General features: G+C 37.6%; 2 protein-coding genes and 1 non-coding gene across 5 annotated transcripts; 2 read left to right on the top strand and 1 right to left on the bottom strand.

Annotated features, from left to right (window-relative positions):
* Positions 1-614: 614 nt before the first annotated feature.
* On the bottom strand, positions 615-9,518 carry LOC103709063 (ABSCISIC ACID-INSENSITIVE 5-like protein 2). Of its 3 annotated transcripts, none has more exons than XM_039124821.1 (5): positions 9,370-9,518; positions 7,641-8,587; positions 7,424-7,495; positions 2,057-2,265; positions 615-1,211 (listed from the first exon to the last, which is right to left on the bottom strand). In XM_039124821.1, the coding sequence occupies exons 2-4, from the start codon at positions 8,493-8,495 to the stop codon at positions 2,218-2,220; spliced, it is 975 nt and encodes a 324-aa protein (XP_038980749.1). In that variant the 5' UTR covers positions 8,496-8,587; positions 9,370-9,518; the 3' UTR covers positions 615-1,211; positions 2,057-2,217. The 3 variants fall into 3 exon arrangements, with proteins under 3 accessions (XP_038980749.1, XP_038980750.1, XP_038980747.1); XM_039124822.1 differs by having other exon boundaries at positions 2,057-2,282; XM_039124819.1 differs by lacking the exon at positions 2,057-2,265 and having other exon boundaries at positions 615-1,210; positions 7,641-8,569; positions 9,370-9,514.
* A 6,456-nt stretch (positions 9,519-15,974) lies between these two features.
* On the top strand, positions 15,975-16,047 carry TRNAA-UGC. The gene has a single exon. It is a non-coding gene; the product is annotated as a tRNA-Ala (tRNA).
* A 903-nt stretch (positions 16,048-16,950) lies between these two features.
* On the top strand, positions 16,951-23,152 carry LOC103709064. Its single transcript, XM_008794243.4, has 8 exons — positions 16,951-17,651; positions 17,738-17,926; positions 18,028-18,126; positions 18,280-18,381; positions 21,529-21,660; positions 21,753-21,890; positions 22,016-22,243; positions 22,632-23,152. The coding sequence occupies exons 1-8, from the start codon at positions 17,208-17,210 to the stop codon at positions 23,022-23,024; spliced, it is 1,725 nt and encodes a 574-aa protein (XP_008792465.2). The 5' UTR covers positions 16,951-17,207; the 3' UTR covers positions 23,025-23,152.
* The last annotated feature ends 821 nt before the right edge of the window (positions 23,153-23,973 follow it).

Raw genomic sequence — 23,973 nt, forward strand, 5'->3', positions numbered from 1 at the left:
AGAAATGCTACAAGGTTTTCTAAGACATTGATAAATCCCTATAGCAATGACATGAGATACGTTTTAACTAATTTCCTTGCAGCATGCAAGTGCCCAATTTTCAATGACAGGCCTAGTGTTTGCAGTGATTAACCCATCTTAACCCTTTTGTGAGGCTCCTCTCTAAGGAGATTGCGTTGGAAACCTATGACAACAGCCCTCATAAGAAATTCTTAGCTCCTTAGGTAAACAAAGTTCCAGAAGGAGGGTGATATAACAAACTCCTGCCCATGGTAGATGCCATGCTGAGTGAGTCCAATGGATTTTCCCATTGGCTAAAATTCTTAGAAGGAGATTACCACTAAATTACCTCTGAAGGCAAACATTTGGTCAGCATGCCTCGTTATGAATGATTGCTTCAAATCTCGGTTCTCCAAAACAATTAACTCCAGAATTGGCTTCAAATCCAAGAGGTCTGAATGATACCCGCAACCTGCTTCACATCCATTACTAATGCTTCATCTCATTATCCAAATAAATGTTTCAAAGAAGATAATGCCGTATCAAATACATCATATGAATTCTGATTGCATCAACCGACAAAACTCAGGCATGGCAAATATCTTGGACTACAAAATTTTTTTAACCGAACCTCCAATGTTCAAGTTGGAATTTACAAGCCATATGTATCATACAAATCCTGCAGCAACTTTATATGAAAAAGCATGATGTCTCCGTTTACGGTTCAGGAAGAATTCACTTAAACATACAAAGAGTACTGAAATTAACCTTTCAAGTGCTGCAGCATTTTTATATATCTTACCCCCCATAATTATCAGAGCTGCAGTTTGCGCACATCTTCACCTTTTATCCCCTAGTTTAATAGCCACCAATGCTAAAATGTAAAAAAAACGACACATGAAGATATATAAAAGAATTCATAGAAGTGCTCATGTGTCAGCAGATTTACATCGAACAAAGCCTTAATAGAAGCTGAAAACAGGGAGTAATGGCAGCACCAGCATATGCAGGGGCCTCCCAGAATCTTAATACCCAGAGTTGGACAGCTAAAAACTCAAACCTACCGAATTATTTCTAACCCAAATGCAAGATAACATCCCATTTCAATCTACAAAACTCAATATGAACATGATCAGAAGGGGGTTGAACTTGGTCGCCGAGCTGATACCTCGCTCTGGTAGAGGTACGAGAACAGTAACTTGTCCAATTCTGCAAGTTGGTAAAAAAAAAAGCATCCAGCTTTCACCAATGATCAGAAGCTAAATACATAAAACCCTGGTCATGAACCACTTTATTGTTCTTTATACCCGCAAATGGAATATCCTATGGAAATATACGTATCTGGTTTTTTGCACTGAATAAACTAAGGGAGAAATTCTACAGGATCAAAACTAAAGTTCTTTTCCCCATATAGGTTGGAAATATTTATTAATAAGAGAATGTACAAAAGAAACTTAATTATTTCCTTTGATTGTAACTGTCAGAAGCAATATTCTTAACAAAATGAACATAAAAACAACCACAAGATTGTAGAAGATGAATTAGTAATACGTGTGGTGAGATGCAGAGGTGTCTTGGTAAAAAGAGAAGCCAATGAGTATGCAAAGATACCAATAAGACAATTGTCAAGTGAAAATTTCAAAGAATTAGTGGCACAAACCAGTCCTGCAGAATCTTAGAATAGCAGGCATTAAAATGTGAAAGGGGAATTAAACAGAAACAGAAACTGGCACCGCACGATCTTAAAAAAAAAAAGGGGGAAAAAACTGTATCTGTTCCAACAACAATTACTGAGTCATAGGATCGTACACAAATTTGAGCAGCTACTTCCAGGTGCCTCCATATCAACCTTTATCTATCATGTAAAAGTAGGTATAATTCTTTATGATATAGCTTAAGGTATTATCCTTAACACAGATTTATTCAAGGAGCAATTGATGATTTAACACTTTTCTTGTCTAATGTGGGAAAATGCTCAATTGTATCACTAGGATGCAGAATGGAATAAGAATCATTGAAGTCAGGTTACATCATATTCCTTTTTTCCAATCTTACTTTGGGAGAAATACAGAGACAATGTGCCACCATCAAGATTCAAACCCTGGACCTCCCCAAGGAAGCCTTCAGGAGAGGGGAGGCTAACCAACTATGCAAACAACTGTTGGCATCTTATCCTTTCTTATTGAATTTGCCATTCAGAAATTCTAGTCTTCATGATCAGTCACCAATAGAGATGCTTTTCCCACTCAAAGACCGCATGTGTCCCTACAAGGAAGATAAAACTAAAATATGCCAATTCAACTTTCATTCACAGAAAATATGAATAACTAGACCTGCTTCAGAAGCCCCAAACTAACCTACACAACCCTAGTGCTGCTTAGCAAATTTGACTCACTATTTCTGAATATATCTTTGCTTGTTGGAATGAAACAAAATAACAAAACTATGGCTTTTTAATTTTTAACAAGAAGTACAGACTAATAGAAAACTCTCCTCCAAACACCTCAATAAGCACTGACAAAAAATATTTCCCAACTGTAAAGAGCACTAACATAAGAAATAAAAATAATGAAGTACGTAGGTTCACCCAGATAAGATCAGTGTTATTATTCGCTTGAAAATTAACTATTATGTTAGTCTAGTTACAGATGATCCTAATAAAATGCAACCGACATGAAAAGTACACTCTATCAGAGCAGAAATTGGTGAGTTTAATAAAGACCCGCTTCAAAACATGCAATGCAGAGACACTTCACTGTCGACCGTTGCTTTTGGCATTCTAGTGGAGGCTAAGGCAACCTGCCTTTCATTTGGGTTTGAAAATTTGCTGTCCTGGAACAACAAAGCAAACTGATCCATTCCCACATTTTTGTTTGACTGCCACATGCAAACAATGCTTCAAGTGGCTAAGGTGAAACATCAGGAAGGCTATATTAACAAAATTTTATGCTCCATTAAGTTACAAGGATAGCATGAATGTATGATATTAAAAGGGAAATCTCACTTAGATTAAAAAAAAAAAAAAGATTATGTACATGGAGAGCAGAAGTGACCAGTGAGGACAAGAATTCTAATTTCTACTGATGGTCTGAAAAAAATAAAAGAAAAGAAACAGGAAGGAGCTAGGCTGAAGCAGAGAAAGGGATAGAATGAAGCTTGAGAAGAAAGAATATAATGGATTGGAAAAGCTCGAGATGAAAAATTGTTAACCCTAGTCCTCGTTGACAGGTTAACCTATGTTCGTTATGGTTATGCATGCATGCTAAATAGTTAGTAGTATGAAGTAGTTAAACCAATTTGTCTACAACATCATCATCATCAAGCTACTACCCTCCCATACCCAGAATTGGTCATGAACTTTATCTTCTTTTTTTTTTTTTTTTTTTTTTTTTTTTTTTTTTTTTTGCTAATACGGGTGGATCATACCTGTCGGGTACGGATACACCCAATAAAGTCAAAAAATAGGATACCTCGGAGTGCCAAAGGCAACTCCCCATCACCAGTCCACAATGTGTCTCCGGAATGGCGAGCTACAAATGCAGCCACCCAATCCGCAGCCCCATTGGCTTCACGGTAGATGTGCTTGGCCTGAAAGGCCCCTCCATCCCTCGCCATAGTCCATATATCACGAAGCAAAGGGTGGTCACTACCGTCACCCTTAGGACCCTCTCGGATCCAACTGATAACGGTGGCAGAATCACCCTCTAGGGATGAACTTTATCTTTTCGAAACACACCTGGGTCAAAGAGAACTCAATAATGCAGGCCAAAAAATAGTTGACACTACCCTTTTACTCTTCACTATTCGCTGCTATACTGAAGCTGTTTGCTTATAGAATATGATAATTAAGGAAGAACTAAAGGAAGAATTGAAGAAGAAGGAATGGTCCAATGACATGTAAATGCTTGATTATTAAGGTTGTCAGAGATGCCAAGGCATGTTCTTGAGACAGTGGGGGCTGCAAAGGCATAAAAAAGCAGAAAAACTATCGATGGATGAAGGTGAAGGGCTAATGATCTATGAGAAACTTCGAGCATTTCAATATACATGAAGCAGCTTACAATGACAAGGTATGTGCCCAGCATAGGCTTCTCGACCTTATATAATAAATTGCAAATGGATACAAACTAGGGCATCAATAAAGGCCAACTGACGCAAAAGTTTTAGAATGTGTTTGCATATTATATTTTTTTGGGGAAAAAAAGTTAATGTGAATGTGCTTCAAGATTCTCATATCAATCAAGTTAATGTCAACATTGCAGAGATCACTACAGACAACTAAAAAATAAAGTACACAAATTTAAGCAATGGTGCTAAAATATATGACCTCCTAATTGTTTTACAAAAGGGGGAAAAAACAAAGTTTACCTCGATTAAGAATCTCACATTGGGAATGCATTTGCATCAAAGTGTAATATGAATAACAGAAAAAGAGAGAATATGTAGCAAATAAGACAGGTTTTGTAAATACCAAGGACAAACAAAAATTCTTGGTAGTTTTCTAGCTTATTAAACAAGAGATATGATTAAGCTATAAAATGATTAAGTATGGAATGCAAAAGTTGGTCAGCATTCATATACCACATAGGTAAAAGAGATATGGTGGGCATAGATTAAGATCCATGAGAGGTACGTTTGGTAGCATGGTCAAATATTGAAATTTCTTACTTGGGCAGTTTTGTTGCAAAAGCTATATAATCCAAAAGCGAAAAACAATAATATTAATTTGGGGTGTATCAAGAAGATCTGATGTCTAAGATGATTATTGCAGAGATCAGTACAGACAACTAAAAAATAAAGTACACAAATTTAAGCAATGGTGCTAAAATATATGACCTACTATTTAAGCCACACTATTGCTCATAGCTTAGATATGAGTTTTAACTCACCTACCATGTTCACTATCTTATAACACAAAAAGTTTCAGTGTGCAACAGTGAGTAAAAGACATGGGGTAAAGATCTAGTTAGTAAGAACATGAGCACATGTCATGCACCCATAAATTGTCAAGATTTCTTATTGTCATCAAACACATTCTTCAATATTCATCATTTGAAGTATTATATAATTAAGAGACTTTAGTTCATATTATGCAGAATGTGAGGTTGGGGTGTATAACAGCCTTTCTAAGGAGCCACTAGAGTGGAAAGAAATCAAGAAGAGTTGAAAAAGATCAGAGGAAGTCAGAGCCCTCTTATTTTTAGTGAGTTTCTTACAGGCATTCCTGTAGGCAGAATTCCTCAAGCAATATTTGCATGTGGACAAGACAAGTTTGGTGCAAACCAACTAAAAGTGATTTTACTTGGTAAATCAGGGTGGCTGCGAAGGATATGAAAGAAAACAATTTGAACCTTCTCCTCGGCCAAATTATCTAAGATTTGAACTGTAATATTCAAATGGTTTAAGGGCAACTCCCACCTACAACTGGATCCACATTAGTAACACACACACACACACACGTGCATGCGGAAAAAAAAGGGTATGGCCCTCAAACCTAAGAAAACATAAACACAACAAAATCTCAGCCCCTCTCCATACCCTTCCAACTTGACGCACATATTCTATGCATGACCCATATGCTTTTCTTATAAAATTCATTAATATCCCAAAACTCCTTACGTCAGATATAGACATGAGATCCCAAATAGAATTGAAACAGCCCATAACCCTTGTCTATTTCCAAATCACAAGCAAACTGGTGAAATTGTAAGATTCTGAACAGTTGATTTAACTTAAAAAAAAGGAAAAAGAAAAAAGCAAAAATGACATGCAAGCAAATGTTATCTAACTACTTTCATCTTTTTCTTGGGTTATCACAGATTGGGATCTTTTCTAGAAAAATTATTAGAAGAATAGGTCAGTTTTTTTCTTGGCACCAGAGTAAATCAGTTTTGATACCATGCCATAGCCATCCAGCCTTTTCCCAGCTATGTGGGGTTCAGCAACTAAACCAACTTAGATAAATGTGTATATATTTATGCGCATCCATGCATATACACATCCAACATTTGTCACTTTATGTATGAGTGATAAATTCTAAAAATTAGCCAACTTAGAAGAGGATAATTGGAAATACAGATCTCACTCAGAGCATTGACAAGGATAGGGGAAAAACAAAGGCTTGTCAAATGAAAGTTTACCTCGATTAAGAATCTCACATTGGGAATGCATTTGCATCAAAGTGTAATATGAATAACAGAAAAAGAGAGAATATGTAGCAACTAAGAGAAGTTTTTGTAAATACCAAAGGCAAACAAAAATTCTTGGTAGTTTTCAAGCTTATTAAACAAGAGATATGATTAAGCCATAAAATGATTAAGTACGAATGCAAAAGTTGGTTAGCATTCATATATCACATAGGTAAAAGAGATATGGCGGGCATAGATTAAGATCCATGAGAGATATGTTTGGTAGCATGGTCAAATATTGAAATTTCTTTACTTGGGCAGTTTTGTTACAAAAGTTATATAATCCAAAAGCAAAAAAAAATCCAAATGTGTTTTTCCATCCACTTAGAGATAGAATGGTGATAACTAAAAAACAATAATATTAATTTGGGGTGTATCAAGAAGATCTGATGTCTAAGATGATTATTGCAGAGATCACTACAGACAACTAAAAAATAAAGTACACAAATTTACGAATGGTGCTAAAATATATGATCTCCTATTTGTTTTACAAAAGCAAGAAGATCATTCAGGATGAGAACTACATAATAAAATGCTTGCTTGTCTACTCAAGATGGTGTCGTTAACCTTCTAAAATTGATTACAAGAAACATGTTAACAATCAGAACACATTCACAAAAAGATATATCCCTCACAAATCTCTCAACCAAATAAACCAATAAAAGATTTCAAGTTTAGTCTGATAGTGATGGGGGGAATATTCAGTCTAAGCATTAGGAGATTGCAAATTGACAGAAAGAAGTAATAGACCATAAGATTTTTAATGACAGGAACATACATTCACCAACAATTTGTCAAGTAAATATCCAATTCAAAGTACTTTGTTGCACTCACACTTCACCACCAAGTTATGCAAACACTTAATGAATGTTAGTTGAATTGCTAATGTATTCTGTAAAAATGGAATATATAAAATGTACATCCATGCACCAAGTATCTGAATTTTGAAGAACCACTTTTTCAACAGTGAGTGCTACTCAGTAGAGTCAAACTATGAGCAATTGCCAGAATAGATACAGTAATCTTATTGTTAAAACTCTTGGCTCATGACAGCAACATACGAAATCTTAAGCGAAATGAGTCAAGAAATCAAAAGTTTCAGCATCTTAGATAACCATCAAATAATGAAATAAGAGGCCACCACAAGAAATTTGTGTCTGACAATATGGAATACTAAATACTCATGAATAAGGCTACATCCATCAAAATCCTAACAGACAAGAATACAAATTTACCTTCTGCTTCTTCAGCCTCTCATTTTCCTCTTCCAGGCGAGAAACCTTATGTTCCAGCTCATTTGTGTAGGCCTACCATAACAATATAAACCTTTTGTAAGATAACTAATGGTTGAATAAAATGATAACAAATACTGAGCATCATATACCACATTATAGCAAACTGAAGGAAGGTGCACAAAAACAAGCTTTAGAAAAACACAAAATGGACCCCGACCTGCTTCCTAGCTCTTGAACGGGCAGCAGACTCCCGATTCTTGATCATCCTCTTCTGCCTCCTCTCCATTAATTTATCAAGCATGTCCCCTGAAGCAGCTCGTTTACGACCTGGTGTCTGTGGATCAGAGAATGCCCCCATCCCTGGAGATGAAATGTTCAACTGGCCATCAGGGAAGACGGCATCCAGAATGGGGCTGGTGCCAACACCCAAAGCCAAAGGCTGTGGGACTGGATGGCTTGGCACATAAGCACCCATCAAGCTTTGCTGCCCCTGCTGCTGCTGATCCACAGCAGCCATCTGATGGTACTGCTGCAACCAATGTACCCGTTGTCCAAAATCCTGCACCCCAGCCATCGGGTCAGAACTTCCACCAGGACCTACATTCCCCATTATATCATTCGCATCCTTAGCAGAGCCCTCTACGACCACCCCAGCCTTCACCAGAAAGTCCTCCAGTGTCATCTCCCCAAGCGTCAACTGCCTCCCATGGCCCGATCTCTGCTCCTCGTTGCTCTTCTGCTGCACCTGCTGGATGTCTCTCCACACCTCATCCACTGTCTTCTTGCTTAGGGCCCGTGGCATGGTAATGCTTCCCTGGCGCTGGAGGCCAGAACCAGAGGTATATTGGCTGGTGGCACAGTCAAGGTTCATTCCCAAGGATTGGTTGCTCTCCGGGAACACACTTTTGAGGAGCTCATCAAGGTTCATACTGCTCAAGGGTTCCCCCAAGTGGTTCTGAACCTCATTGAGAGTGAGACAATAAAGGGATCCTTGCCTCGCCAAGCTCTGAATCTCAGATCGCTGCTCGCCAGTGCCGCCGCTGCCCTGCGACCCCATTGTCTGAATCCCCATTCACCGGCTCCTCACCCAAATCTCAGCAATCAGAGACTCAGGCTCAGACTCCACGTGCAAAATCTTTGAACACCCTAAAATGCACAAAGGACCTAAAAATGCACCAAAAAAGAAAAAAAAATCTTATCTTCTAATGTTTTTTTTTTGTTCAAATCACCTACAAATACCTTCTATCCTTCCAACACCCAATCTGCCGATCAAAAGAACACAACTCATGAAACAAACCCAGTGATCCTAAGAACTCTGTTCAGAGCACCCCATCTTGGTCTACCCATAAAAGAACTCAAGATGCCCTTAAAAAAGAGATTCCCGAATACTTAAAAAAAGGCTGAAAGTTTTCATCAATTCCAACACCAAAATAAAATAAAATAAAATAAAAAGTTAAAAATACCAACTTTCCCACATCGAAGCCATTCCTTCCAATCCCAATCCAATCCCCAATCCCAAAACCCCAAAACCAGAACAATCCCATCATGAATTCAAACCTGAACATCTCGAAATGGCCAAAAATGAAAAATCTCATTTTAAGCAAAGAAAAAACGGTTTAAACAGAAAACCAACAAAAAAAAAAAGAAAGAGGAAAAGACCGCACTGAAAGCAACCCCACGGAACAAGAATTCAATCCAGCAGGCATAAAAGGAGATTGAGGGCATCCAATTTGGAATGGAAGCAAACACATCCAACAAAGCCCACCCCCCAAAATGTGACCTTGCCTCCCCAAAAAGGCCTCTAGGAATAAGAACCCTTTGCCCTCGATCTTTTCCTTTTCCGCAAACTTCCACCCCCGAACTCCTCCACAATCCATGAAAGAACACAAAATGCGAGAAATTCTGACTAGATATAAAGCAAAATCCGAACTTTTTTCGGTACTCACCATCAATTGGATCAGATCCTCTGAACACCACCACTCATTCCCCCATTGTCTTCCTCGAATCGAGTCGAACTGATAGGGAGTGACGGAGAGAGAAAGGGTGACAAAAACTCACTCTCCACTAAACTCCCCGAGGTGGGTATTTATATATAGTAATATATATGTTTTCTTTTTGTAGAAAATGGTCAGTATTTATATATTTATGTATATATTTGATAGGGAATGGTAAGTACTTGTAGATCTGAGGGAAGGGACTCCTAGAGGTGGGCCCCACCAAGGTGGACTTGTGCTTCATTTTCTCACAATCTCATCAGAGAAACCCTAAAGATGCATGCAATGGGACAATCTGAATCTCATCAGAGCTCAAGGTGGAGACATGGCTTCCAATATATTTGTGAGGGTTTAGGCTTGCTAAACACCTGTTAAGTTATGAACAATAGATTAGGAAGGTGCATTCTATTATTTTGCTGGTCTTGATCTAAGATCAAGCACTTGTAATATGACAAAATTTGCAAATCTTGTGCGTATCTAATTGGCGACAAAAAGATTCACTCATGATCGATATAAGGAGATGCTGACATCTGTCGTCGTGAAAAAACATATAGCCAATTTTTGCTTCATAGACGTCTACGCACAGCCAATTTCTTCATTATCCATGTCTATGCTCTTGTAACACGACAAAATTAGCAAATCTTATGCATATCTAATTGGCGGCAAAAAGATTCGCTCATGATTGATATAAGGAGATGCCGACATCTATCGTCATGAAAAGGCATATAGCCAATTTTTGCTTCATCGATATCTACGCATAACCAATTTTTCATTATCCACGTCTATGCTCTTGTAACATGACAAAATTAACAAATCTTATGTGCATCTAATTGGCAACAAAAAACTTCGCTCATGATTGATATAAGGAGATGCCGACATCTATCGTCATGAAAAAATATATAGCCAATTTTTGCTTCATCTACGTCTACATACAACCAATTTCTTCATCATCTACGTTTATGTTCTCGTTAACAAATATATGTTTCATGTGGGATACATCTTTTGTTTCTAATTGAAACGATCTAGGACAAAAGGATGCGAACATCCGAGTAACGGGACCAAAATCTACTACCTTACCATTTGACCACTCCCCATTTTGAATTTCTAGTAGACATTAATCTATATTAATATAAATATTGATTATTTGGCAATCTCAACCTACCAAGTGCATTGGGGATATATTGTTGCTAGGATTTAACACATGTAGAATTTCTTATATGTGTGTGCGTGTGTAATTTTAAACATTTTGAGGTTTTGATGTGCTTATGGTAGTTGCTAGGTGCTATAGTGCATGAAAAACCAATGGTTACTTTTGGTTCTTCTTCTACATTATGATGACTTCTTTGTTGCAAAGAAATGGTGAAGTTTGATTAAAGGACTGCATAAAGTTATACCTTAAATGATGTTCATGCGAACTTTTTGTATTGTCATTAGCCTTAGGGGGTTTGTGCATGCATAATAACTGTCCATGTATGATATCCTACATATGGAAAAATATACTTGAGGTCTCATATTGAGAAGAGTAAATGAAGTTGAGAAAAGGAGGTCAAATACTTTGTAGAGCATTTGGGGCTTCAAATAGAAGAGAATAGTTCTACCATTCCAACAAATTGGAAAGGAGGTGATGAAGGGAGAAATGAGAGTTGGTGAAAATAAGAACCAACGACCGGGTAGTTCCCTTCCCCAAGCCCTTGAGCCACTACAAGGCCAACAGCTTCGATCTAGATTTGATCCATCTACTTGTTGGATCAGGACTTGTTGGGTTCCAATATCGTCTAAGAAGCATCACACGCCCACATCTAGGTGTTTCTTGTTTAATATTTGCTGCATCTAATGGGCTCTAATCAAGTTTGATCATGTCATGTCCACTGCCGTATCTATATCTAAATTTATCAGAAATCTTGATCTAGATTTGGCATCCACACTCGAAACAATTTTGTAATATGGAATATAGGTTAGATCGAGATGAGTTCGGGCTCGCTCACTTGCTCTGCTTCCTTTAAACTATTTTAAGTCATGAAAGTGCCTGCATGACTGGAGTGGTTCCATACTTCTTTATATTTAAGGCATTATCTTTTGTTAAACCTAGGACGGCCCCTTTTTTTTTAATGCAATCTTTCTGATGGTGAGAGAGAGAGGGAGGCCCCAGCCTTTGTTTTATGTATCAATGAGAATCTAACATTTAGCCAATGGATACAATGCTAAGTGCATTAAAATAAGCTTCATTGCCCATTTTATCCCTGGCAGTCGAGCAAAAAAAAATCCAATTAAGGTGCGCTTTAGGGAACACCAAACATTATTTTTTTTTAAGAGTCCAAACTGATGTTCCCCACAAAAAACACATCCTGCAAACAAATTTGTAAAATCTTTCTTTATTACCAGGTGACTGTGGCAATTAAAAATCACATATTTTATATGCTAGATATAGAATTCCTGTATCCAAGCTTTTGAATATTTTAAAATCAATTAGTCTGGAGATTTAAAGGCATATTCCCTTATAAGGAAGATCATTTCACATAAGGCTCAATAGATTGCTATAATCTTGTTCTTTAAAGCTCATCCCTTGACTTTTCTAATGCTTGTTTTCAAAATCTCATTGCACTAATAAGTTGAGTGACTCCAGGAGATCAAAAGAAATAGCCCATGCACCATTGGGACTTGGAAATAATGGTTGGCACCTCTCTCCTAATTGACTTACTGAGCTTACCCCTATGAGGAGTCCAATGTTCAATCCCAATGGTGAGACGCTACCACTGTATTGAGAGAGAGAGAGAGAGATGCCCCTTGGCTGCTCAGTTTGCAATGAGTTTGGCTAGGAGTCCTATCATGCATGATTAAATTCTCAAAATAAAAATGTGAAGTTTTGACCTTAGGGTTAATTATTTGGATGATATGTTTGCACCTACATAATTGAATCATTTATTTAGGCTTAACAAATTTAGCTCAGAAATCACAGACAATAAAGATTTTAAGCAAATAAATGCTCTTACAAACAAATGATAGTTGAACTACCTTAACTTTAACAACATACTGTAAACCCTAAACCAAATGAAGTGAAGAACCATGTGCTACAATTATGATGCTCTCAAGCTACTTTTGATACAAGATTTGTTTCACTTCCTGTCGATTATTTGCTTTAGCTTTTTATGTCTATTTCCCACATATCAAATGCATCTTCTGGAAAGATATATAATTGTAAAGGAAAAGAAAACAGCACCAGTTCGGGCCTTTTTACAATAGGGACGCAAGAGATAAAAAGAAAAGAGCATTTTCCCTTCTGTTAACCCTTCAAATTGAAGGGATTATAAATTTATAATAATGACAGTGATGAGGGATGGTGCTAATAATGATATTTGGCAATGATTAACCTCTTAGAATTACATAATCCCTTATGCAACCTTTCCCAAATTAAGCTTACATGACCTACGTTCAAACATATCAGAATCTCCCACTTATATTTAAGTTACATGCCATGAGCTATATTAAACTCGTGACGAGGAGATCGTCGCTGGGTCCTCCAAGGGCATGCACACTATGGACGTTTAAAATTTCCTCAGGCGTCGGTCCCCGGTACGTATGAATCCTTCATGTCTCCTCCTGCTGCTAAAAGAACCACCAAATATGATTGCAGTGCTTGTTGCTTTCTTGCTAAGGGACCATTCAAAATTCTAGACCCCCCACGCCCCCACCCCCTATTAGAAGAAAAAGGAATCCAGGTTCCACCAAAGGACTCTCTCTCTCTCTCTCTCTCTCTCCCTCCTTCTCTAGAGAACTTTTCTTTCAACAGAAGGTTTTCTTCTCTTAATTTGAATTGCAAAACATAAAAATATTTGGGGTTGGAGGAATCTCATTCTGGTATTAAGAATGACATGGCAAAGATATGCGAAATTCTGCATTTATTGTTTTAGAAAATATTAAGAGCTAGGACCCAATGTGGGATGCAACTCCAAAGTTTCTCTCCTTTTCTTTTCACTGTTTTTTTTTAGAGTCCTCCAGCTTATTAGACAGAAAAGCATTTGAGGTCCCATAATTTTAAGATTTCATGATCGAAATTAAGGTGTCACGTAGTATTGGTCCGAAGACTTGTCTGGCAGCACCTTTGTTTTCACGCTCCCATGTCTAATGGCATCTAATATATATCATGTCACTGCATGGATGGCTCAATTGTATTCTTTCATATAGAATTTTCTTAGTTGACTGTTTTATTGTTATATTGAGATAGGCCCAAGGTGGACAACCTATACGAAAATGTCGTCATCCAACAAAATGGAAAGAAAAAAAAAAGAGCCCCTCTCCACTATTATATATATATATATAAAAGGTGGACAACCTATACGAAAATGCCGTCATCCAACAAAATGGAAAGAAAAAAAAAATGCCCCCCTCCACTATTATATATATATATATATATATATATATATATATATATATATATATATATATATATATATATATATATATTTGATACGGTAAGAGGCATAGCGTGTGAAATAAGTTAAAATCTTACAAAATATACACCCAAGCAATCAACTAATGGTTAGTGCTGCAGCAAATAAGGGATTTGGTCCCCAATATAGAGATCCCTAGTAAACTTCTATGTATGTGCAACAATCCAGTCTGCCGCCTGATTAGCCTCAAGATAGACATAGAATATATTTTTTCCATTGAAGGTTATCTTTAAGGGCTCGTTTGGTTCGCGGGAAGCATTTTTCCTCCTAGGAATATAATTTCTGAGAAACAAATTTCTAGGAAGAGAATGCCTAGAAAAGTACATTTGGCATGTTTGGTTGACCATGGGAAGTCCAAAGTGCTTATGTTTAGTTGGCCATCCACTTTTTTGGAAAAGTTATGTATAATTCCTATTATGCCCTTAATAAAAATTAGGTCTTTAATGCCTCTTTAATGCTGAAGGGCCTTTTTGGGAAAAAATAAAAATGGAGTGATTTCCGTAACTTTCCCATGAAGGGCTCGTTTGGTTCGCCGAAAATATTTTCCCTCATTAGGAATATGATTCCTGATTCCCAGGAAGAGAATACCTAGAAAAGTATTTTTGGCATGTTCGGTTGAACATGGGAAAGTGACAAATTTCCAAAGTGCTTATATTTGGTTAACCATCCACTTTTCTGGAAAAGTTATGTATAATTCCTATTATGCCCTTAATAAAAGTTAGGTTTTTAATACCTCTTTAATGCTGAAGGGTCTTTTTGGGAAAAAATAAAAAAGGAGTGATTCCCACCTCATGGGAAAGTAACTTTCTCATGTTTCTCATGGGAAAGACTTTTCCATGAAATGTGGGAATCATATTCCCATTGGAATACAACTTTTCCATCTCTCTCCTTTGAAAACTCCAACCAAATAAGAGGCATCTCATTACTTTCCCGTTGACCACGCTTTCCCCTCTTCTTTTCCTGCGAACCAAACGAGCCCGAAATGTGGGAATCATATTCCCATGTAAATACAACTTTCTCATCTCTTTCCTTTGAAAACTCCAACCAAACAAGAGGCATCTCATTATTTTTCTATTGACCACACTTTCCCCCCTTCTTTTCCCGCGAACCAAACAAGCCCTAAGTAACAGGTGACCTGCACATTTAGGTGATAAAGGGTTCCTAATCCTACCAATAACTGTAGACGAGTCGCCTTTAAGCCCACCTTTCGATGCTTTAAGATGAAGCCACAGTTCTGCCCAACCGCCTAGAAGCTTGGCCATCAGCACCATGCATGCACTGGTTTAACCTCAATTCAGCTACTCTAATCAATGTACCGAGCATCTTTGATAATAAAAGCCGCTGCTGGGTAAGTATTAGATATTAGGAACATTAAGATTCTCCTAACTAACGACACCTAGGGGGCAGGGTGTACCCAGTGGGCATATATTGGAGAAATAGAAGGCTGAGAAGAATTAGGCAACATATCCTAGTTCCCTGACAATGCTGAAAGGCCCTATTGCCACTATATTGAATAGAGATCATCTACAAAATATACCACAGACCTTACTGGTTGTAGAGGGCTTACCATTACATGTTCAAACAGTCATTGATTCCTTGCTTTCCATAGTGACCACAAAATATATAAGCATAGAGCCTTATTGCCCCTCTCTACGAAGGCACTGGTTAGAATATTAATTTTGTAGTGCCAGCAAAGAGATGGGCACTGGCAACAAATGTATGCAATCGTGAAAGACCGACCAGCAAGTTTGTGCAAAGACACAGTGAATGGAAACATACTTAGTTAATGTCCTCCTACTGATCAGAACATAGCTCACAAAAACCATCATCCGGCCTGATAATCCTCCTAGCGAGCAGGGGGATTCCACTGTTTTATGTTGGAGCTTGCATCCGATTTGCATGGGACTCTTGGGTAGTTAAGTACACCATACCCATTAGAAAATTCAAGGAAGGTTGTTGCTATGGAATTTACTATTTTATTTTGCTTCGAGAGCCATGGAGATGGATAAATAAGTAATTTTGACATACCTAGCAAAATCTTTTTTTTTTTTTTCGCTACAAGTCTAATGTAATTACATCACTTTTATCTATAGGGAAAGGCTCCCAACTGGGGATGTAGCTCAAATGGTAGAGCGCTCGCTTTGCATGCGAGAGGTACAGGGTTCGATCCCCTGCATCTCCAATTTGCCTTTTTTCCTTTATATTTATGATTTTTTATTCATTTGCAAGTTTTTTCTGTCGCATAACGGTCAGTTGGGTACGTATAAACCAACCATGAGGAAAGCCCAACGTGACGTCACCTTATTTTTTATACCTTAACAAAGATATGACTAGCCTGCCAACTTACTTAGACAAAGACCACTGTAAATTTGACCTTAAACTAGACATTTAGGTAGAGTCCGTTGAATCAACGTGCCTCTTTAATAACTGCATAAAGTTTTTGTTCGTAATTTGTCCTTTTAATTTACATATAAATTACATTATTCTTGCAATATATTATCATCCCATAACTATATTTTGTAAAATTTGTATATATTCCATTTTTAGTGAATATACTTTTGCGAAACTAAGAGCTACATAAAGTACAATATCTTTTCTATTTATATATAAACTACATTATTCTCATAGTATAAAATCATCACTCACATATCATGTCTTTGTTGTACAAACTAAAAATATTCCAATAAATTAGGCGCTTGAACCATAATAAGTATATTTTTATATATTTCATTGTTAGTGAATATATTTCTGAGAAACGAAGTACATTGAATAATTCACAAACACTAGATAAGGGACAAAAAAAAAATATATTACATATTCGCGAGTTGACTAATAGCATGTAAAATACTACTCACGGTTTAATAAATACGTACATAAATCATTTTACAATGAATATAACCTATTGATAATTACTAGTCTAATCTTGATCTTTTTTTCCCCCAACATTTAACCCACCACTATCCTTGTTATTCTGGTGCATTATCACTAAAAAAAAATACTTAGATGGTTAATCCACTTCCATAAAACTATAAGCCACATGGTGCAGTATCAGAGACCAATTGGGCCATATTTGTACAGCTCGGTCCCTCCCCCTTTCCTCAAAGATTCCATTTCCAGCCCAAAGCGACCTCCTCTCCTCCCCTGTTCCGCGTTCAACCCCTTCTCCCTTTCGGATCCCTTCACCAAAACCCTCTAAATCCTCCTCGAAAGCCGTTCCTAGGGCTTTCCGATCCTTAAAAACAGCCTCTTGTTGGCCTCCCCTGCTGCATTGGTTCCTCCGGCTCGAATCCAAAGGTCAAACCTTTGCGAGGTTTCATCTTTCTCGCTGGATTTCGCTCGAAAATGTCGGCCTCGGCCTTCAAATCGGCGTCCAAGAGGGGGAGCTACGCGTCCTCTTCTCGTACCATTTCTAGCTCAAAGGATCGGCCCACAGAGGATTCCCGGAAGAAGATCCCAAATCGGAGGTCGAGGAGCGTGAGCGCCGTACCGAGAAGTTATGCCAAGCCACCGCTGGCTTCGTCCGTGGTGTCGGAGTACTCGAATACGAGGGATAATCCCCTGTTCGGCTGCTCAAGTTCGTCGTCGCCGGAATCTGAAGGTAGGGTTAGTGCTACGAAAGGGGGTAGTGATGTTTCTGGAAGCAGGAAAGGGCGGTCGATGTCGAGAAGCTCGGGTATTGGGGCTGAAGGCTCGGGCAGTCGGAGTGAATCCGGTCGGAGTTTGTCGAGGATTGGTACCGGGAGGCGGCTCCGGTCCGTTTCGAGGGGGCACCATGGGAATTCTGAGGTTTGAACGTATTCATGTCAAAATTTGATTTCTGGTTGAAGCTTATGCGTTGTGTTTGAGGCTTCATTCTTATTTTTTTCAATCAGAATGAAATAGAACACGGATATGGGTCATCTTCAAGTTTGAGAAACACAGAGACAGGTAGCTTTTCACACAATGGTCATGAGAAGAAGACCGACATGGCTGTGAATGACTTTGAACTGCCGGAACAAACGAGGAATTTGCAAACATGGACAAGTAGGCACCCAATTTCTGAGACGTGGGATACCTCTAGTGTGAGTCACTAATGGATTATTAAAGCCTTTTTTGTTGATTATTAGTAGTCGAATTTGTGTGATCTGTAGATGTATAATATAGTTGGTTTGGACTCTTTAAGACATGCACGCTAGTTCGGAATTGGGAGGATGGGATTTCAACAAGTTCTTTGTCTGAATCAGAGGAGGCAACTATCAGGGCATTCTGCGAAGAGATGAAGGTGCTTTTGATTCTTTCAGTTGTCATTTGTAGCTAATGCATAAGGTTACTATTCAGGATGTTTACATTTTAGATCTTCAGTTGTAACTCTTGATGTCATTGGTTTATTACCCTGATTTAAGGTTTATTTGTCTATGGTTGTGAATCTTTTCAGATTGACCAATCCTCTGAGGATACTGGAACTGATGGAATATATGAAACTGTTCGGTCAGAAGTACGCAGAGCGGTTTCTGAGATTAGAAATGACCTTGAGAATGTAAGCTAGATTATTTTTACATCCTGCAGTTATAGGTTCTATAATTTAATATATTGAAAACATACAAACATGTTTCCGTAGCTTTATTCCATCTATCATGTACTTGTATAATTTCTTAGTTTAACCTCAAAAGTTCTGGAATAAGTGCCTTTAAAGAAAGTGCCTGAATGTTGTCAATGATAAAACTTCTAGCCAACTCCAGAAACTATGCAGCCATATGAAAAAAGGCATCTGATATGACAGATATTCAACAATAAAGGACAAGCGCGAGGTAATGGTGACAAGTTGTGAACAAAGGAAATAGATGATGGGCATGAAAGCTGATAAGGTGATAAACATGACGGTTGACTGAAAGTTCTTCATTTACTAGATGAAAGCTTTCTCATAGGGATGATAGTTTGTTGTATAGAGATACCATCTCAAGATCAGTCAAATCTGGAAGCAAGCATGCAATATGATTACAGACAACATCAGTCATATGGATCTGATGTCTTAGGTTATTTTAACATGCTAACTTGTCCTATTGAGAAGCATGAAGATCGAAACACAAGGTTTGATGTGCCAATGATGTTGCTATTCTAGTCATTGAATTGATTAATTAGAAGAATATAAATGGTGCGATGTGATTGCATGAATGTCTTCCCTCGTCATCTTAGTCAGTCCAAACCTTATGTCAAACAAGCTGGTGCAATTGAAAATATCTTGGAGGTTATACGTGATGATTTGTCTTTTGGAGAGGTGTTCCTAGCTGTGAAGGAGTCTTGGTTATCAGCTTTATGGAGAAGTTAACAATAACTTGGAAATTGATAGCCATCAAATCTTTTCAACATTTATTTTGTTTTCTCTCTGTCAAGATACTTGTGTCGTATGCGAAGAAAGGAGCAGTTAACTACTCAAACATTTTAGAGCACGTGCAAGAACATTACTTTTCCTGATTTGAAGATCAGGCTGGGGGTTGGTAAAAGCTCAGCTAATGCCTTCTGTTCGTGATCCTATACATGGCCTACCACATTAAATATGTCAGTCAGAGAAGGATTTTGGCCAGAGTTATGAAAAGAGCTTACAAATTTGACAAAGATATCATCTCATATCGATGTCAAATATCTTTATTTGGTTCATAGGACATGCATAAGATGCTACAATATTTAATGTGGACACGTTATATCTGAATTAGTCTAGCAAGTTAATGAAAGTACCTTTGGAAATTTTGTGTGATGTAGAATAGGTTTTGTTGGCCTTGTTCGGAAAAATGTGATTCATGAGAATATTGCATCGATTTGCTCATGTTAGTTAGACAATAGCAAAAAGCATAATATGGTTCATCATTTGTCATTCTTCAAACCACAAAAACCATGGCGAGCAATCTTTCTTCTTTTCTGAATTCATTGCAGCAGTTGAATCCTTTGCCAATTCACTCATGGCAAACATTCTCATCTAAAGCAGGAGACTGCATTCAACTATCTACACTATGAAGCAAGAGCTGGTTTGCCCATGTATGATTTCATGCTGGTGACATGGTTATGGTGAAGTTAAGTCTATAAATTATATTTGAAGGTTTCAGTTTAGAAGTTCAAATTATAGAGAATTAAGCCTTTATGCTTGGTGTTAGACTTGCACGAATGTTAAGGATTTTTTGTTATATCTTTAATGGTTATCATGAAGATGAGGGAGGATCTAGCCTTATACTCTCCTCTTATACCTGAGTTTGAAGAACTAATTGTAGATGTACTAGAACATTAAATTCTTGCAGCTCATTGTGGATGTTATACTACCCTTCTATTAATCAAGATAGCATCGAAAGAATGATCAGGGCCTGTTTGGATTTTTCTGTAGGATTGGGCTGAAAATCCTGTAAGATTCATGAATTAGGCTGGTAGAACCAGTAAGATCACAAGCTACAAGCTGGGCTAAGTTTATATTCATAAAATACCCAGGAATAGCTTTGGAGTGGGCTGGCCTTGGAGTGGGCTGGCCTGAATCCTTTTGAAAAAAAAAAGACCTTAGTAGGTCTTTTTTTCTCCTCTCTGCAGGAATGGGCTGGGAAAGATCTAGCTAACATGGGCTGGACTAGGCCTTATATTCTATAATCCTAGAAATCTTGTTTCAAACCCTGAGGACCCAATAGGACTATCCAAACAGGCCCTCAAAGTGACCCTAAAACTGTAAGTATAATTTCAACCCGAGAGGTCCTCCTCCAGGTATTTGACTGGTTAATAAGAGCTTTCTCAAATTCTTGTTGGTGTCCAGAGGGTCTACATATGTTGCATGGCTATCTAAAATCATTGTGCATTGACTGGATCATGATTCATCCGCATTATTCACCCCAAAACTTGCTAGAGCTAAATCTGATATGGTTACATGGAAGCTAGATCATGATAGTCTATATTACTTTATCATTGTCGCAGTCTAATGGTTACAAAAGCATTTTAATATGTTTATATTGGAAGCTTTCATTGTCGCATCTGAAAAAAGTTTACAAGGAAGCTAATGTCTCGAAATTTCATATCTGATTGACTTAATCCAAAGATGCCCAACATTTGCAAACTGAGGAAAAAAGAAATACCTGATAATTGTCTTTTCAGGATTTAATTAATTCCACTTCTTTTTCCTGATTATTTATCACTACCTTCAAAATATGAGTCTCTGAGGACAATGAAAATAAACTTTATTGTATGTCATTGCATATACTGGTTGGATCATTCTGTGCATCATTAATCATTAGATTTATTTGTTTTATATATCAATCTAATTATGGAAAAGAAAAAGAAATATACTAATCCAAATTGCTTTCCTATACAAGGAACAAATAAAATGAAAACTTCGGTTCCTTTGAATATATGTTGCTCGAATTGGCAGTTCTTTCTCTCACATGTAGCTCATCAGTTCCATCATATTAAAACATGTGAGAAGTTACATCTTTGGTCTTAAAAGCACTTGTTGAACCTAACAGATCATATTGACATGTGGAATGTCAAGAATCCCTTGTTTACTTTTACATGAGCATCTCTTGAATTATGCAGTACTTTGAGAACAGGAATTTTACCTTAAATCTTATTAGTTGCTTTCTTTTACCTGTTTGCAAGTATCGTATATCTCTCTGGCACTTTTGCTTGCATCATTGATAAACTATGTTATACCTTTTATCAGGCTATCCGGATGAAGAACCCTGCAATCATTACAACGGAAGATATTGCAGATATCCCTCCTGAGTTGGTGAACACTGATGCAATTGAGCTAGTCTCTGACATCAGAAGGAAATATGCCTTAAAGCTTGTGCAGGTTTTACATTTGTTATCTTATATAAACTGCATTAGATTCTAACATTTTTTTAAAATTCTAATTAGAATATGCTGGTGCTATTGAACATTCAGTCCCAAGAACGTGCAAGAAAACTGCAGGCAGATTTGGCTGTTGAGGAGCAGCGTGGGCAAGAACTCAGTAGAATTCTGAAGGAGATAGTACCAGATCCTAAAAGCTCTGAGGCACGTAGATCAAGACCAAGAAGAAAGGTGAGATTGGTCTGCGTGATGGTTGCACTATTGTACATCTTCTTTTGTCTTCTTCAGCTACTACTTCCTATTTGCATGTTGATTATGATTTCTTTATCTTTATTGAGTTTCACATGTGGTTGTAGGCAAGCATAGAACGCCTTAGGATGTCGAGGTGTTTGGCAGAAGAAGCAATGAATTATTTTGATGAATGTGTCTCAATATCAACCTTTGATAGTTCTGATTTCTCATCACTAGAAGATCCACAACCAAGCTCAGTTATCCCTTCAATGGGAAGCAGTAGATTTTCCCACAATGATGGATCAACTTTTTCAGTGTCCGACTTCCCCAATAATCAACCTAACTGTCACGAGGTCTGTCTCTTCATGAACTGATGTTTTCTTATTTTTCTAGCTAATTCAGGCTAATATTTCCAAGTGAGTTGTTAAATAGACAATTCCTTGGATTAGTAAGTGTATAAAAGACAACGAATTCTACTGCAGAATACAGTTTTCTTGTTTATGTCATCTATAGGGGTCTGTAGTGATTAAACTCAAGACACTGAAAGCCTGGGCTAACAAACATCCTGCAACCATTTTGCAGCTTAATGGCATTTTGCCTGTAGTTTTAATTCCTGAAACCATTTGCAAAGCATTAGGTTATTATCACACAGAGTAAATATTGTCACCAATATACTGTTTGTCTATTGATTTCTGACAAGGACGTTGTTTGAGCATTATGACATGTTTGTTTTCCTTACAGGAGTCGGATAACCAAACTCAATGTTCGCTAAGCATCGTGGGATCTGATCTTGCAATTAGCAGCCGCAGTGGTATTAAGGCTGATAGCCTGTTTCATGAAAATAATAATCATGATGATCTAGCGCGCTTTGATACACCGCAGAGCGGAAACGCACGGTATTCCTTTGCACATGAACCAACAGAAACTGGTGGAATTCATGACATTAGATGTTACATTAAGAAATTCAAAAAAGACCCGAAGGAAGGTCGTGAGCGTGTGAAAGTAAAATCAAGTTACAATGCTGATGACTATGATTTGATTTCATCAGAGGAAAGCTTGCTCTTTGATAAGGTGTTTCTTAAAAACAGAATAGAATCTGGAGGTTTATTTGTTTGCAACATAAGAGTTTTTTGATACCTTTGCACAATCAGCATACACATCAAGCTACATTACAAAGTCATAGTTGTAAAGTTTATGTGAAACCATCCAGTTGTGATTTATTGGCAATTTTTTTTATAATGATAATATAGTTAATTTATTCATGATCAGATTCCTATTCATGACCCAGAAATGTCTAAACACATGGCACGATGCTGACGGAACTCGGTATATTTCTGCTGCATCTGTAATTGTTTAGTGTTATATCTGAAGGTTTTTCATCTCCAAGTGATATATTTTCTGGGACCAATGTTTCTTTTCCCGTATTGTGACAGGTAGTAAGCAATAAAGCTTTTTGAATTTTGTGTTATTTATGTTGGAGCTTTCATAGGAGGGCTGGCCTATGGATCCTTTCTGCATTTTCGCTTTCATGAAGGTCAAATCTACAATAGATAGAACTTTTTTGTGTTGCTTGTCATAACTTTCTACATGTGTTTTTGGGTTCTTCCTCTCTCATCCTTAAAAGGGAGGAGGAATAAATTGCACGGTTCTTGTAGTTTGTCTTACTCTATTTCAAGATCTGCCGTTTTGATACTGAATAATATACCGGTGGCACATTAGCATTGTATCAATATGATATAGAATGGAATCTTTTTTACGTATGCAGTATCGTATGTCTTTCGTACTGGATATTGATACCGAACTAGAACAATATAATATGCTCTGTAATGTTGGATTCGAGTTGGTACCGTAAATTATATTTTGTTCCATATAACTGCAGATCATAGATAGTTTGTGTGGCTAATGTAAATGCTTCGTGGCCCAACCCTAGTACCAAGCTCCATCATGACGTGTCTAACTTGGCAACCTAATGTCGCACCACAGAAGGCAGAAAAAAGGTAGATGGGAAGAAGGCTAACAACCAACGCACAGCCTTCCCTGTTTTCTTCGTCCGCGGTGCACTCAAGTTTCGGATTCCAGATGT

The sequence above is a fragment of the Phoenix dactylifera genome, chromosome 3 (genome assembly GCF_009389715.1).
Source record: "Phoenix dactylifera cultivar Barhee BC4 chromosome 3, palm_55x_up_171113_PBpolish2nd_filt_p, whole genome shotgun sequence".
NCBI lineage: Eukaryota > Viridiplantae > Streptophyta > Magnoliopsida > Arecales > Arecaceae > Phoenix > Phoenix dactylifera.

Bases quoted from the DNA above. Each gene is read 5' to 3' on its own strand.
- LOC103709064 (XM_008794243.4), top strand. From the start codon at position 17,208: ATGTCGGCCTCGGCCTTCAAATCGGCGTCCAAGAGGGGGAGCTACGCG. The intron at 17,652-17,737 runs GTTTGAACGTAT...TTTTTCAATCAG, and splicing joins GGCACCATGGGAATTCTGAG to AATGAAATAGAACACGGATA. The intron at 18,127-18,279 runs GTGCTTTTGATT...GAATCTTTTCAG, and splicing joins CATTCTGCGAAGAGATGAAG to ATTGACCAATCCTCTGAGGA.
- LOC103709063 (XM_039124819.1), bottom strand. From the start codon at position 8,495: ATGGGGATTCAGACAATGGGGTCGCAGGGCAGCGGCGGCACTGGCGAG. The intron at 7,496-7,640 runs GTCGGGGTCCAT...TTGTTATGGTAG, and splicing joins GTTCAAGAGCTAGGAAGCAG to GCCTACACAAATGAGCTGGA. The intron at 1,211-7,423 runs GTAAATTTGTAT...TACCAACTTGCA, and splicing joins AGAGGCTGAAGAAGCAGAAG to GAATTGGACAAGTTACTGTT.